The sequence below is a fragment of the Protomyctophum parallelum genome (assembly GCF_964188405.1).
Source record: "Protomyctophum parallelum genome assembly, chromosome: 11".
In the NCBI taxonomy this organism is placed as follows: Eukaryota; Metazoa; Chordata; class Actinopteri; order Myctophiformes; family Myctophidae; genus Protomyctophum; species Protomyctophum parallelum.
This window is the reverse complement of record NC_139707.1, coordinates 46303294-46317309: the sequence shown is the minus strand read 5'-3', so window position 1 is coordinate 46317309 and position 14016 is coordinate 46303294. Positions and strand designations below refer to the sequence as shown.

General features: G+C 48.0%; 1 protein-coding gene across 2 annotated transcripts in view; it reads left to right on the top strand.

The window, feature by feature from the left end:
• Positions 1–14016, top strand: part of ift88 (intraflagellar transport 88 homolog) — a 43514-nt gene that overhangs the window by 24293 nt on the left and 5205 nt on the right. For both annotated transcript variants that reach the window (XM_083776589.1, XM_083776590.1), the window contains one exon: positions 6129–6192. In XM_083776589.1, coding sequence (XP_083632715.1) covers positions 6129–6192 — 64 coding nt within the window. The remainder of the gene's footprint in view (positions 1–6128; positions 6193–14016) is intronic.

The following is a 14016-nucleotide window of genomic DNA, read 5'->3' as shown; positions in this document are numbered from 1 at the left end:
TATAGAGATGGGAGAGGGCCCTGATCGTTCGCCCGGCAGGCCTGTAGCTGTCTCAGGTACAGGCGTGGGGGACGGCGAAGACAGCAAGAAGAAGGCGCTTGGAGGAGCCGACTGCCTGCTTTAGTATGCGTTCCACGGCTATGCGCATGAGCTGAGAAGTGGGAGGCCGGCTCTGATGCCTGGGAGGCACCGCCTTCTGCATCTTCCTCATAGTCATGGAAGTGCGTAGCTTAAGCTGTCGGGGAGAGCACATCAACCTCGAGTCAGTTGTGGCATCGGAGAGGTAGGCGCTTCGGCACCCTCCGAGGTGCCTAGGTGTTATCTGAAGTGAGCATGGCCCTCATGCGGGCCAACTCTGCAGATAGCTGAGCCCTCTCGGATCTGCTGTAGTCAGCGGTCAGACCTTTTCCTCCTGGCACACGGGGCAGGACCAAGGTCGGCTCACGGCTGAAGGAGAGCTTCACACGAGGTACAAAAGTGGGAGCTCTCCATTGTGGTGGCACCGGTTACTCTGGACCGGCCGGTGCACACAAGTCCCAACTAGCCCAGGGCGCGGACGCTACTGGTTGCTAGGTGTTGGCCATATGCTTGAGGGAGCGCATACGCTGTCTGTACCAGCAGAGGCTTTCGAGGTACGAAAGTGGGTGCTCTCCGTTGTGGTGGCACCGGTTCCTTTGGACCGGCCGGTGCACACCAGTCCCAACTAGCCCAGGGCGCGGACGCTACTGGTTTGCTAGGTGTTGGCCATATGCTGCAGGGAGGGGGCGCGTACGCTGCCTGTGCCAGCAGAGGCTTTAACTTAGATCGGCATATAATGACTTAATCGAAAAACTGAATGCTGCTATACCTGCCGCAGCATGCGAGTATGCATTTACGTTTATGCAAATGTTTATTGCAGCACTTTGAGATTCAACCAGATGTAAAGTGCATCATAGAAACAGGACACAAACGTTGCTGTTAGATAGACTTTGCGACCTGCATGGTCGCGGTGGGGGAGGGGAGCTTTACGCTACCTGTACCCCCGGCGGAGGCTTACTTATAATTTATGATAATAAAGTAGCCTTCAGTCAAGGTTTGGACGCTGCTATGTAGCAGCTGTAGTGTTTCCTATGTGACCGTTTATCACGGCACTATGACGCTTATCCAAACTCCAGTGCATTATTATTTATGTTTGCTAGTCCAGAGCGAAACAAAAGACACTTCCAATACACTAGTCACGTGTGCACTACTACGCATTCATGCTGGGAGGAGGGAGCGCTACCGCTGCCTACCCCAGCCAGGTTCGGTTAAATAAACCGACACAAGCTAGTTTTGGAGAAAAGGCTACAACCGATAGCTCCACCGATAGGGGCCACCTGCTGAAGGAAGGGAGCGCGTACGCTGCCTGTATCAGCTGCAGCTAATGAACATAACAAGCTATACACCAATAGCTGTTAATAAATGCTTGAGCTAACAAACGATTAGTAGTAAGTAACATCAAGCTGGCCGTATGCTGGAGGAGCGGAGCGCATACGCTGCCTGCCCTGTACCAGCTGGGCCAACAAACAGTAAGGCAAGCTATATACAGATAGCTTTTTATCTTCAATAGTATAATAAGCGCTTGGGCTACAACTACAGGTAGCAGCGCCAGTTAGAGAGCTATGCTGGAGACCAGCTAGGCTACTAAAAAACAAGACAAGCTATAGCCTGTTCATACACAGCTTTAACTTTAAGCTACTGGTAGCAGCTGTGAGCTACGCTGTCAGCAGCGCCAGATACTCTGTGCTGGGGACCAGCTGGGCTAATAGGACCTACAGGTACCCAGGGGCACTAATCCGACCTGTGGGAACAAACCAGGTTGCACCCACTGTATATGCAAAAAACTGTTAATGGAGCTTTGAGCTCCAGACATACTGGTAGCAGCTTCAGCTAGGCCCACTACTGGGGGCCAGCTGGGTTAACAACCAGACAGGCTATGTACACCAGTAGCTGTTAGTACTATTTTGCTACAAACTATACTGGTAGCAACATCAATACCCTGGGAGGACGCAGGAAGCTGCTCCTGTACCGGGCTGATAATAACAACAACAATACAGCTATTCGCAAAAGCAGTTAAGCTTGAATGCTGCTTTGGCCAGCAAGGCTCTTGCCATCACCAGCAGGGGCTAAACAAAGCTTAAAAAGTAGCGTGTTTAACAAACGAAGGTAATATGACAGTGTTCTTATCCTTCGGCAAGTCTTATAGTCGCTTATAATAAGCGCTAGCGTTCACAGTCGAACAGACCTCGTATGCAGAGCAGGGAGGCGGCGCGAACGCAGCCTTTACCCACACACAGGAGGTTATGCCATGATAAGTATATGATATCATATGAACGTCTGTTTAGCGGGGATAGCGCCGCTTTAAACGATAACGTACCTTCTGTCCGGGGAGGGTTTTGTTAGCCTTCATTACCGGCGAGAGAGATTGGACGCTCCTGCGTCCACGTGACATGGGTTGTCACCGAGTGCCTCCCTCAGATGTTGGGGGCCAAGGCACCCAGGGCAGAGGTCATGCCCATCCTCTGGCCGCAGAGGAGCCTGGCAGGAGGTGCACAGGTGGTGGCGGGGTTCGTCCATTGGAAACCCGCAGATGTAGCCCAGAGCGCGGACGCTAGTGGTCGCTAGGGGTGGAGCCGTAAACTGGTAGGAAGGGAGCGCGGACGCTGCCTGTGCCAGTAGAGGCTACTGTAGCTGCTAAAGGCCGCTTAGCTGGAGGGAGGGGGCGCGCACGCCGCCTATGCCAGGTAAGGGGTGCTCTAGCAGAGACCAGTATATATGATATATATATAATGATATAGTTATATATATATAATTTCAGAAAAACCAACCTATAAAGTGGCAATGGCTCTGTGCCGAAATTAAAGTACACTATTTGAGAACAAGTGACTAAATCAGTCAAGCCAATTCATATAACCGGGGTTACTGACGTAACCTCGCGGTGGTGCTATATAGCTGGCCAGTGCCAGCAAAGACTCATTCAGAGAGGCAGAGTAATATAGCAGTAAATAAGTACACTTATAAGTAGTATAAGTATAAGTAGTATAAGTATAAGTAGTAAGCAAATAATAATAGCGTCGACTCACGTGCTGGGAGCGGGTAGCGCTAACGCTTGCCGTCACCAGCACTGCGGCGCAGCCTTCGTGGGAAAACAAGACAGCGTAAGCTGTCAAAGAGAACGAGCTATCCGTTCAACTTTGACGGGTGCTAAACGGGACGCTCAGGTCGCCGTTTGTAGCACGCGGCGGTGCTATATAGCTGGCCAGTGCCAGCAAAGACTCGCTCAGAGAGGCAGAGTAATATAGCAGTAGATAAGTACACTTATAAGTATAAGTAGTATAAGTATAAGTAGTATAGGTAAGTAGTAAACAAATAATACTAGCGTCGACTCACGTGCTGGGAGCGGGTAGTGCTAACGCTTGCCGTCACCAGCACTGCGGCGCAGCCTTCGTGGGAAAACGAGACAGCGTAAGCTGTCAAAGAGAACGAGCTATCCGTTCAACTTTGACGGGTGCTAAAACGGGACGCTCAGGTCGCCGTTTGTAGCACGCTGCACGCAACCGTGTGTGTTGCAGGGAAGCAGCGCGCACGCAGCCTATGCGAACAGGGGTTGTCTGCTTACCTTGTTCCCACGGGGAAAGAAGACGATGTGAAGCCCAGCTCCACTCGAAAACGATACAATAATAGTAATATTAAGTCGCAGTCCCTGGAGGGCGAACGCACGCGTCACAGCTCCGACCAACAATGGTCGCGGGACTACCGGCGACTTAGTAGTAGCAAAGCAATAGTTCTGTTATCGTGCAGTTTAATTCTGCTGTAGAACTCTGTGCTATGTACAACTTGCGCAAGCGAGAAGAAATTAGGGACTGAGCCCCGGATGACTGCCGGAAGTTATAGACGACTCCGGGTCATCACGGGGTCAACCGACATTGTTGGTATAAAATACTCGACTGCGCATGCGCGAAGGGACGTATTCAGTGCTTAAAGCACCGCCTCTGGCGGTCAGCAGGGACGAAATAGAACTAGACTAAAATGTCAGGAAGGGACTATAAGTCATTTTACACTTGGTTGCATGCTGAAAAGCTTGTAGATCGGCTATTTTCAGCAAGCATAAAATCAGTCATTGCGACTGCATCAAGGCCCGCCAAAATACATTTTAGTCGGCTAAATCAACTAAAATCTCATGAAATTTAGTCGACTAAAACTAGACTAACACTAATACATTCCAGGTGACTAAAATGTGACTAAAACGAAATGAAAACTATTCAAAAGACTATGACTAAAACTAAAATCAAAATGTGCTGTAAAAAAACCGAAGAGAATGAATGTTTTTTTATCAGGTTTCCTGTCACCGTGTGTTTGGAGCAGCAAAAACATCAGATTAGAATCACGAAATGTGATTTTGTTGTCTCTGTCGGGTGGAAACATCACCACGTGTCATATAACATAAACTGTTACTTTTACTTACTTTTTGTTACTTTTCAGGATTCAAGTTCAAAAGTAGCAGATATTACGCTTCGCGCCATATTTTCGAGCTTGTAGCATTCATTTATGAAAAACACAATGTCCATGTTGCACGGCAGCTGCTTTAGCTGCGTTCACCAAGCGTAGTTGTGTGGTGTTTGCCGCGCGATAGGCGAGTGTTTTTCGGGTTGTTGCCGGCGTCTTGTTGCTGGCCGTCATGGGTCCTTATTTATTAGTGTAGTCTAGTCAACACGACTTGTAGGTCTGCTATTTTAGAAAAAAAGATTGAGACATTTTGAAGCTCTCGACCAAGAAACGGGCGGTAGACTGATCGTTTCAGAGTGACCGAGCGTAAACTCAGATCTGTGAGGGAAGAAGCCAGACAGCCGCCACTTCTGGCATTGCTCGGAAAGGGCCAGAAGACCATGACTGCTATACCCCCCCCCCCCCCCCCCAATCATCATGACAAGAGTAGCCATGTTTCCACAAGGCCAGACAGCCAAATACTGGAAAGGTTTTACGAAAACCGCCATCCACCCTCTCTCTCTTCTCTCTCTCTCTTCTCTCTGTCTCTCTCTCTCTTCTCGCTGTCTCTCTCTCTCTCTTCTCTCTGTCTCTCTCTCCTCTCTCTCTCTCTCTCTCTCTCTCCCTCTCTCTCCATCTGGATGATTGGATGCTGGCTAGCGCTGTGGGGACATTCCTCCAGAGGAGCGCGACATCTCCAACTATCACAACCAGCTGCTCCTAAATCAACACAGACACCTTGTTGGACGGGAGGGATAGTCCCATGGAGGAGGAGGAGGGTGGCGGGGAGGGGAAGGGAAGGGAGATAGAAAGCGATTATGACAGAAGGACATCGCCATAGTGATAAATACATACGCAGACAAAGAGTAAAGGGCTGAGCAATTAACAGAAAATACGGTATATCCAAATTGATATTTACAACCATAACCGTCTTCATCTTTCTCATGTGGGTTCATAGCTTTTTTCCCCCCTATGTCCTTTTTCCTGTTAGTGTATGCAACCCAATTTTTGTCAAACATTAAATGCCGTCGACAATGAATGGACAATTTTGAGCGTTTGTGTAGGACGCAATTTGCGATTGGCCGGAATGAGATGATGTATGATGAAGTGATTTATTTGATTTTATTGACTAAATCGATTAGTCTAATTAACCACTTAACCTTGTATTGTACTTCAATGGTAGTGCGCACAAAAGTAGTGCATATAGCCGATCTACAACCTCACGTGTGTGAGCAGAGGGAGAGAGAGAGAGATATGCAGGCTTGTCTCTGTTCACATGTGTAGGCGACTGTGGCTCAGGAGGTAGAGCAGGTCGTCCAATGATCCATGGGTCGGCGGTTCGAATCCCGGCTCCTCCTCCCGTCTACATGTCGAAGTGTCCTTGAGCAAGACACTGAACCCCAAATTGCTCCCGATGTGCTGGTTGGTGCCTTGCATGGCTTCCGCCGCAATCGGTGTATGAACGTGTGTGTCAATGTAATGCAGAGTCTATGTAAAGCGCCTTGGATGAAGGCGCTATATAAATGCACCATTTACCATTTTAGGCATACATAAACAATATTTCTCGTATCTTGCCTCTCTTCATCCATCTTCCGTCCTCCATCTGTTTCTCTGTCTGTCTGCAGAGGGTGAAGTCATCCAGGGAGGGGTCAGGGGGCAGAGGTCGCAGAGAGGGCAGCGCCAGCAGTGGTGAGTAGAGATGGTTCTAACTCATGGTTCTATGCACCACCACCATAAAGATGGTTCTAACTCATCACCTGTGTTGTTCTCCATGCACCACCATCAACATCAGACACAGACAAAGATCTGGCAAGCTCTGCTTCTTCTCACCCATTGAGATGCATGTTAAATGACAGGATTTATCCATGTAAAACAATCGATCATTTCAGTCGCAAGAGCTTCAAAAATCAAAATGTCTCCTACATTTTGTCAACGAGGCGTGACAATATTTCAATAAACTAGAAATACGAGGAAATATTTCCCAGGGATAAACACTATCCAACTCAATCCGCTTTAACGCCCGACAGGATTTTTAGCTAACGGAAGCTATGAGCTAACGGAAGGCTAACGGAAGCTTGCCCAGCTTAGCGACGGTTGCTAAACTATTTGGATTGGCATTGGACAATGGCTTTTGGGGTGGGGTTTAGCGAAGGGTCCATTGTATGACATGTCCTGTTTGTCAAAGATGTCCTACTTGTGAAAGGTGTGCTGTACTGTACCTGTACCTGTGTGTGTGTGTGTGTGTGTGTGTGGGGTGTCAAGGAACTATCAAGTGGAGTCCACACCACAACTTTAACTCTTAGCATTATCGTCATAGTCGGAAAAAAGATAAAACAGTAGAGAGCATTATTTTCTTAACCCCTTAAGCCCTAATATATACTTCATTGTGTGACGAATAGTGAAATGAGCTGTGAGCTTGTAGATCGGCCATTTCCGCTATTTAAAAAAAATCTAAAAAAATAATTTGACAAATTGTGACAAACCAAGCACTGCGGGTTGTTTCATGAATTGGTTGATTCGGGTGCGTTTGCAGTCTGCAGCGGTCTGGTTGGTATTGATGGCAGCGGTCATTATTGAAAGATCCTAACAAAGCATTCAACCATGAGTCAGACCGTGTAATAATAAATCAGACATAACGCTACCGGGTCACAGTAACCTAGAGAAAAAGACGAATGGGACCAGCTGGATGGTGAGGTTCCTCTACACAGGTCCAATAGGCTTCGCTACACATGCTACACCAGCTCAGTGGCCTTGTGGTTAGAGTGTCCGCCCTGAGACTGGGAGGTCGGGGTTCGATCCCCGGCCGGGTCATACCAAAGACTCTAAAAATGGGACCCAGTTCCTCCCTGCTTGACACTCAGCATCAAGGGTTGGATTGGGGGTAAGTCCCTGCGACATACTAGCGTCATGTCCAGGGGGTGTACTTGTACATCAAGCTGCCTCACGCTACAGAAACAGGAGATAGGCTCCTGCCCCTATGGGCCTCATGGCTACAGAAACAGGAGATAGGCTCCTGCCCCTATTGGCCTCATGGCTACAGAAACAGGAGATAGGTTCCTGCCCCTATGGGCCTCATGGCTACAGAAACAGGAGATATGCTCCTGCCCCTATGGGCCTCATAGCTACAGAAACAGGAGATAGGCTCCTGCCCCTATGGGCCTCATGGCTACAGAAACAGGAGATAGGCTCCTGCCCCTATTGGCCTCATGGCTACAGAAACAGGAGATATGCTCCTGCCCCTATGGGCCTCATGGCTACAGAAACAGGAGATAGGTTCCTGCCCCTATGGGCCTCATGGCTAAAGAAACAGGAGATAGGCTCCTGCCCTATGGGCCTCATAGCTACAGAAACAGGAGATAGGCTCCTGCCCTATGGGCCTCATAGCTACAGAAACAGGAGATAGGCTCCTGCCCTATGGGCCTCATAGCTACAGAAACAGGAGATAGGCTCCTGCCCCTATGGGCCTCATAGCTACAGAAACAGGAGATAGGCTCCTGCCCCTATGGGCCTCATGGCTACAGAAACAGGAGATAGGTTCCTGCCCCTATGGGCCTCATGGCTAAAGAAACAGGAGATAGGCTCCTGCCCTATGGGCCTCATAGCTACAGAAACAGGAGATAGGCTCCTGCCCTATGGGCCTCATAGCTACAGAAACAGGAGATAGGCTCCTGCCCTATGGGCCTCATAGCTACAGAAACAGGAGATAGGCTCCTGCCCCTATGGGCCTCATGGCTACAGAAACAGGAGATAGGCTCCTGCCCTATGGGCCTCATGGCTACAGAAACAGGAGATAGGCTCCTGCCCTATAGGCCTCATAGCTACAGAAACAGGAGATAGGCTCCTGCCCTATGGGCCTCATAGCTACAGAAACAGGAGATAGGCTCCTGCCCTATGGGCCTCATAGCTACAGAAACAGGAGATAGGCTCCTGCCCTATGGGCCTCATAGCTACAGAAACAGGAGATAGGCTCCTGCCCTATGGGCCTCATGGCTACAGAAACAGGAGATAGGCTCCTGCCCTATGGGCCTCATGGCTACAGAAACAGGAGATAGGCTCCTGCCCCTATGGGCCTCATGGCTACAGAAACAGGAGATAGGCTCCTGCCCTATAGGCCTCATAGCTACAGAAACAGGAGATAGGCTCCTGCCCCATGGGCCTCATAGCTACAGAAACAGGAGATAGGCTCCTGCCCTATAGGCCTCATAGCTACAGAAACAGGAGATAGGCTCCTGCCCTATCGGCCTCATGGCTACAGAAACAGGAGATAGGCTCCTGCCCTATAGGCCTCATAGCTACAGAAACAGGAGATAGGCTCCTGCCCTATCGGCCTCATGGCTACAGAAACAGGAGATAGGCTCCTGCCCTATCGGCCTCATAGCTACAGAAACAGGAGATAGGCTCCTGCCCTATCGGCCTCATGGCTACAGAAACAGGAGATAGGCCCCTGTCCTATGGGCCTCGTGGCTACAGAAACAGGAGATAGGCTCCTGCCCTATAGGCCTCATAGCTACAGAAACAGGAGATAGGCTCCTGCCCTATCGGCCTCATGGCTACAGAAACAGGAGATAGGCTCCTGCCCCTATGGGCCTCATGGCTACAGAAACAGGAGATAGGCTCCTGTCCCTATAGGCCTCATAGCTACAGAAACAGGAGATAGGCTCCTGCCCTATCGGCCTCATGGCTACAGAAACAGGAGATAGGCTCCTGCCCCTATGGGCCTCATGGCTTAGCAAGGCTACTTACTACTACTACTACTACTACACAGGCTCTGACAATGGAAACCCATTCTTTATCAGGCACTTGAAAGCATTTCAAAGACAACACAGATGTACTACAGTACACACATGCCAAAGAACTGTCTTGGCGAGCCACGCTTCGTCTCGACCGTGTAACTGGAAGCCTGCAATTTTGCGTCAAGCACCTGCTAATGTGCCTGTCCGTCTGTCTGTCTGTCTGTCCGCCTTGCCATTTGCCAAGTGTTCCATTACTCCCCTCCCCGTGGCTTGATGTTTTGGATCCCGCAGATAAAGGCTTCCAATGTGCGGTAGAATAGAAATGCTTATGGGAATCTGTTCAGTGTCGTCAAGTAGAATAGCTGTGTGCCCTTGACCTGAGATCGGATTCTGAAAATGTCTTCTACATCCTGACGGTTTTCTGAAAAAGCTATGTTTCTCTACGTCAGTCGGATTCTTCAAAAATAGCAGACCTACAAGCTCGTAGCGCGCCACTCGGTGGCGCGCTATGAGCTTGTAGATCTGCTATTTTTCAATAGCTATAGCATAACACATAATGCTAACACCAAAAGGGGTTCCCACGCCAAAATGGGTTAACAAGCAAGTCAGAACAGAACTGTTAGGATGTGATGGATCTTTAGAAGCAGAGTGATCAGAACAGAACTGTGAGGATGTGATGGATCTTTAGAAGCAGAGTGATCAGAACAGAACTGTCAGGATGTGATGGATCTTTAGAAGCAGAGTGATCAGAACAGAACTGTCAGGATGTGATGGATCTTTAGAAGCAGAGTGATCAGAACAGAACTGTCAGGATGTGATGGATCTCTAGAAGCAGAGTGATCAGAACAGAACTGTCAGGATGTGATGGATCTTTAGAAGCAGAGTGATCAGAACAGAACTGTCAGGATGTGATGGATCTTTAGAAGCAGAGTGATCAGAACAGAACTGTCAGGATGTGATGGATCTCTAGAAGCAGAGTGATCATTCACATCTTTGTTTTCTCCCGGCACTGCAGAGGTGGAGGTCAAAGCAGGTGAGAGATGTGGAAGTGACTCGACTGAAATGACACCTCATCACAGTACACATAATGCATCACATTAAGCTCAATTATAATAATATAAAGCTTTATTTGTATAGCACCTTTTAAGAACCAGTCACAAAGTGCTTTAAAGGAGAATTCCATGCTAGAATGCTTTCTTATCTTTCTTACCTTTCTTTGTAGTTGTTACGTCCCCACCAAAGAGGTCCAGGTGTTTTTTTTTGTGCAAAAACTCCTTATTGGCTAATTTCCCTACCATAAGCCCTCAATGAATTGCATTGCATTGAATGGGAATTGAATGGGGCTATGGGGTGTTGTGCTAATTCGCTTATTTCCATCGAAAGAAATAGTAAACTGTGCCACTTGGGATATTATTTACATTATGAAGAGAGGATATATACAAAGAAATTATAATTTTGAGCGATGGAAATAAGCGAATTAGCCCCATTCAATTCCCATTCAATGCAATTCATTTAGGGCTTATGGTAGGGGAAATAGCCAATAAGGAGCTTTTGCACAAAATAACACCTGGACCTCTTTGGTGGGGACGTAACAACTACAAATAAAGGTAAGAAAGCCTTTTAGTATGGAATTCTCCTTTAACAGAGAAACATATATAAAGACATAGCAAGGAGGCACACAATAGAATTGAATAAAATACATTGTCAATAATGCACAAAATCACGACAACAACAGAAGAAATCAATAAGAAAATCACAAATCACATGGGTAGGGGGTTGAATGTAGCTTTGTAAAAATTCCAGAGAGTCGGTGCACGGATAGCGAATGCCCGGTCGCCTACAGTTTTTTTGCAGCCTGATTTTATTGAGAGGAGGGCCGTGCCTTGATGTTCAAAAGGTCCCTCATCTAAGCACCCAGTTTGATATATGCTCTAGGAGTCTATAGGCCACAGTGCCTGGGACCCCCCCCCCCCCCCCCCACACTACACTGGGAAATCCTCAATGTTCATTTAACAATGAGAGTGTACAAACGGAACCAGGTCCATTCAGTTTTGGCTCCATTTGTACATACTCTGAGTTACAGAGCCGTATAACGGTCCATTTGGACTCCTGGTGGTCCCCGGACCCCACGTTGAGATCCAGTGCTATATATATATATAATCTCAAGCTTCTTTCATTCCTTTTTTCTTTCCCTCTTTCATTGTGTATTGCCTCCCTCCCTCCCTTCATTACTTCCTCACGTTTTGACTACTTCCTTTCTCCTGCTGTCTGCCTTTGTGTGCTTGTCGCCCTGGCCCAGTGTCTCACAGCGACGCTAAACTGCAGAGTCCACCGCTGGACTCGGGGAGAGGTATGTATACCGTTTATATACATACCATAACAGATGTATATACTGTAGGTATGTACCGCTATGTTACGCCTGAGTTATACTTGGTTACATGTCGCGTATATACCGGGGAATAGCCCATCCACAAGCTAGTAAAGCGCTGTGGTTGTGTAACCTGGCGCGGCCAGACTCATCATAGCGCGGATTCACCGATGCTCCAGGGGAGGAAGGCTAGCGATTGTGGGCTTGTAGATCGCCAATTTGTGGTGCACAACACTGTCATGAACGGACTTAACCATGACAAATATGGGAGACGACACACAGGAGTAAATGCCAAAAACATATATTTATTTGAAACTAATCAAACAAAGTATACTTTACGGTTACAGTGGGGTGTGAGTCATCCGTTGGATCAGTAGTGTAGTGCATGTATGGATGTGTGAAAGTGTAGTGTATGTGCAAGTGCAGCAACTTAGGTCAAAGGCGTAAAGAACAAACATTGTTTCCTAGGCAGGAGAGAGAGGGCGAATGGCCTTGACCAGCCTGCTTAAATACTCCTGAGCCAAATTGGAGTCAGGTGTGCCTCCTCCTCATCTAGGCACACCCCTGCAGGCTGGTCCCCTCCTCCTATTGGACAGAGAACAGGCTGGTCCCCTCCTCCTGCACATGAACAGAGGACAGCATTAACACCAGACACAAACAGGATGGGTCATCACAACACCGGTGTGCAACTAAAGTTTAGATCAGCCAGGCATTGCATAAATGAGAGATCACCACATGGCTTTTTGCCATGTGGGCTTTTTCCAGACTGTGTTCACCTCCAGCTGCTTATCGTAGTGCAGAGTAGAGCAGTGGTTCCCAAACTTTTTCATGTCAAGGACCCCCAAATTGACACGTATTAGCCCACGGACCCCCACTAGAAAAGACATGCCAGGAGCCCCCCATAAGCCCCCCCATTTTACGGCTCTAGCAGTGATTCTCAACCCGTTTAATTTCACGGGTCCCCAGTTTGACCTGCATTAGTCTATACGGACCCCCATTTAATGCCATTTCTATCTCTGGGACCCCCAATTTATATTGTAAATGGTAAATGGTGCATTTATATAGCGCCTTTATCCAAGGCGCTTTACATAGATTGTGCATTACATTCACCCATTCATACACCGATTGCGGCGGAAGCCATGCAAGGTACCAACCAGCACATCGGGAGATAATTTGGGGTTCAGTGTCTTGCCCAAGGACACTTCGACATGTAGACAGGAGGAGAGGAGCCGGGATTCGAACCGCCGACCCACGGATCATTGGACGACCTGCTCTATACCTCCTGAGCCACAGCCGCCCGATTGTAAAATCAATGTTAATATAACTCTGAGAGTGTACAAATGGACCTGTTGGGGTCCATTTAGTTCCAAACTATCATCATTTAGCTGAAGACCCCCTGGAACTCCATCAAGGACCCCTGGCGGTCCCCGCGGACCCCACTTTGGGAACCACTAGGAGTAGAGCATTGTTGTGACAGAAATGAAACCCTAGAAGGGTCTGTCGTGGTCTGATCCGCGTCGATGACGTTTAGTGTCGCTGTCACTAGAACGGTTGTGAACGGTTTAATGAAGGATGGATGAAGTATTTAACGGTTTTTGTCCTGTGAGGGATGAAGGATGGAGTATTGACACATTGCCAAAATGATAAACGGTAAAAGCTACTTAAATTCAGTGATATTGTGCAGGCCTATTTCATTGCAAAGCCATATAGTATAATGCAATATGTGGATAGATTTTCTAATCTGGTTTTCTGTTGAGGGAGTCACATTCCACTAAGAGAGTGAAACAAACTGGAGAACTGCTTTAATATGTTCTGAGAGGCCCAGAATTCCTCTCACAGGCTGCTGTGATCTCAAGTCTCCCTCTCTCCCTGACACTCCTTGTCTGCTCCAGTCAATGTTTGCACTGAGCAATATGCACAGACACTGACTGACTGACTGACTGACTGACTGACTGACTGACAGTTCGCTGAAGACGATGAGATTTGAGAGAAAGCTGAGAAGGCCACTACTCTTTAAAATACACCTGATAAGTTTTCCCTCTGTTCTGTAAAGTCTGTCTGTTTGCGTCTCGCGATGCACTACACACTCCTCCTCGGTGTGTGAAGAGAGGTTGTTATTCCCCCAAAAATGTCCCGTAGGTTTCGAGGCGGAGAAGTTAGTTTTTTTCCTCGAAAATGACATAATTCTCTAAAACTGCCACCTACATCCGAGAGAGAGAGGTGGACCCCGAGACGTTCACAGAGCAGATATCAGGCTCTCTCACAAAGTCCATCATTCTGCTCTTCTTAGGGACTTATTTCCCTCTGTTTCCGTTTATTCCCCTGCTATGCTTTGGTGGAACGAATGGCACTAGTAGTGCATCATTCTTATCCTCATTCTTTCCTGCATTTCATCTCTGAGATCAACCTCAT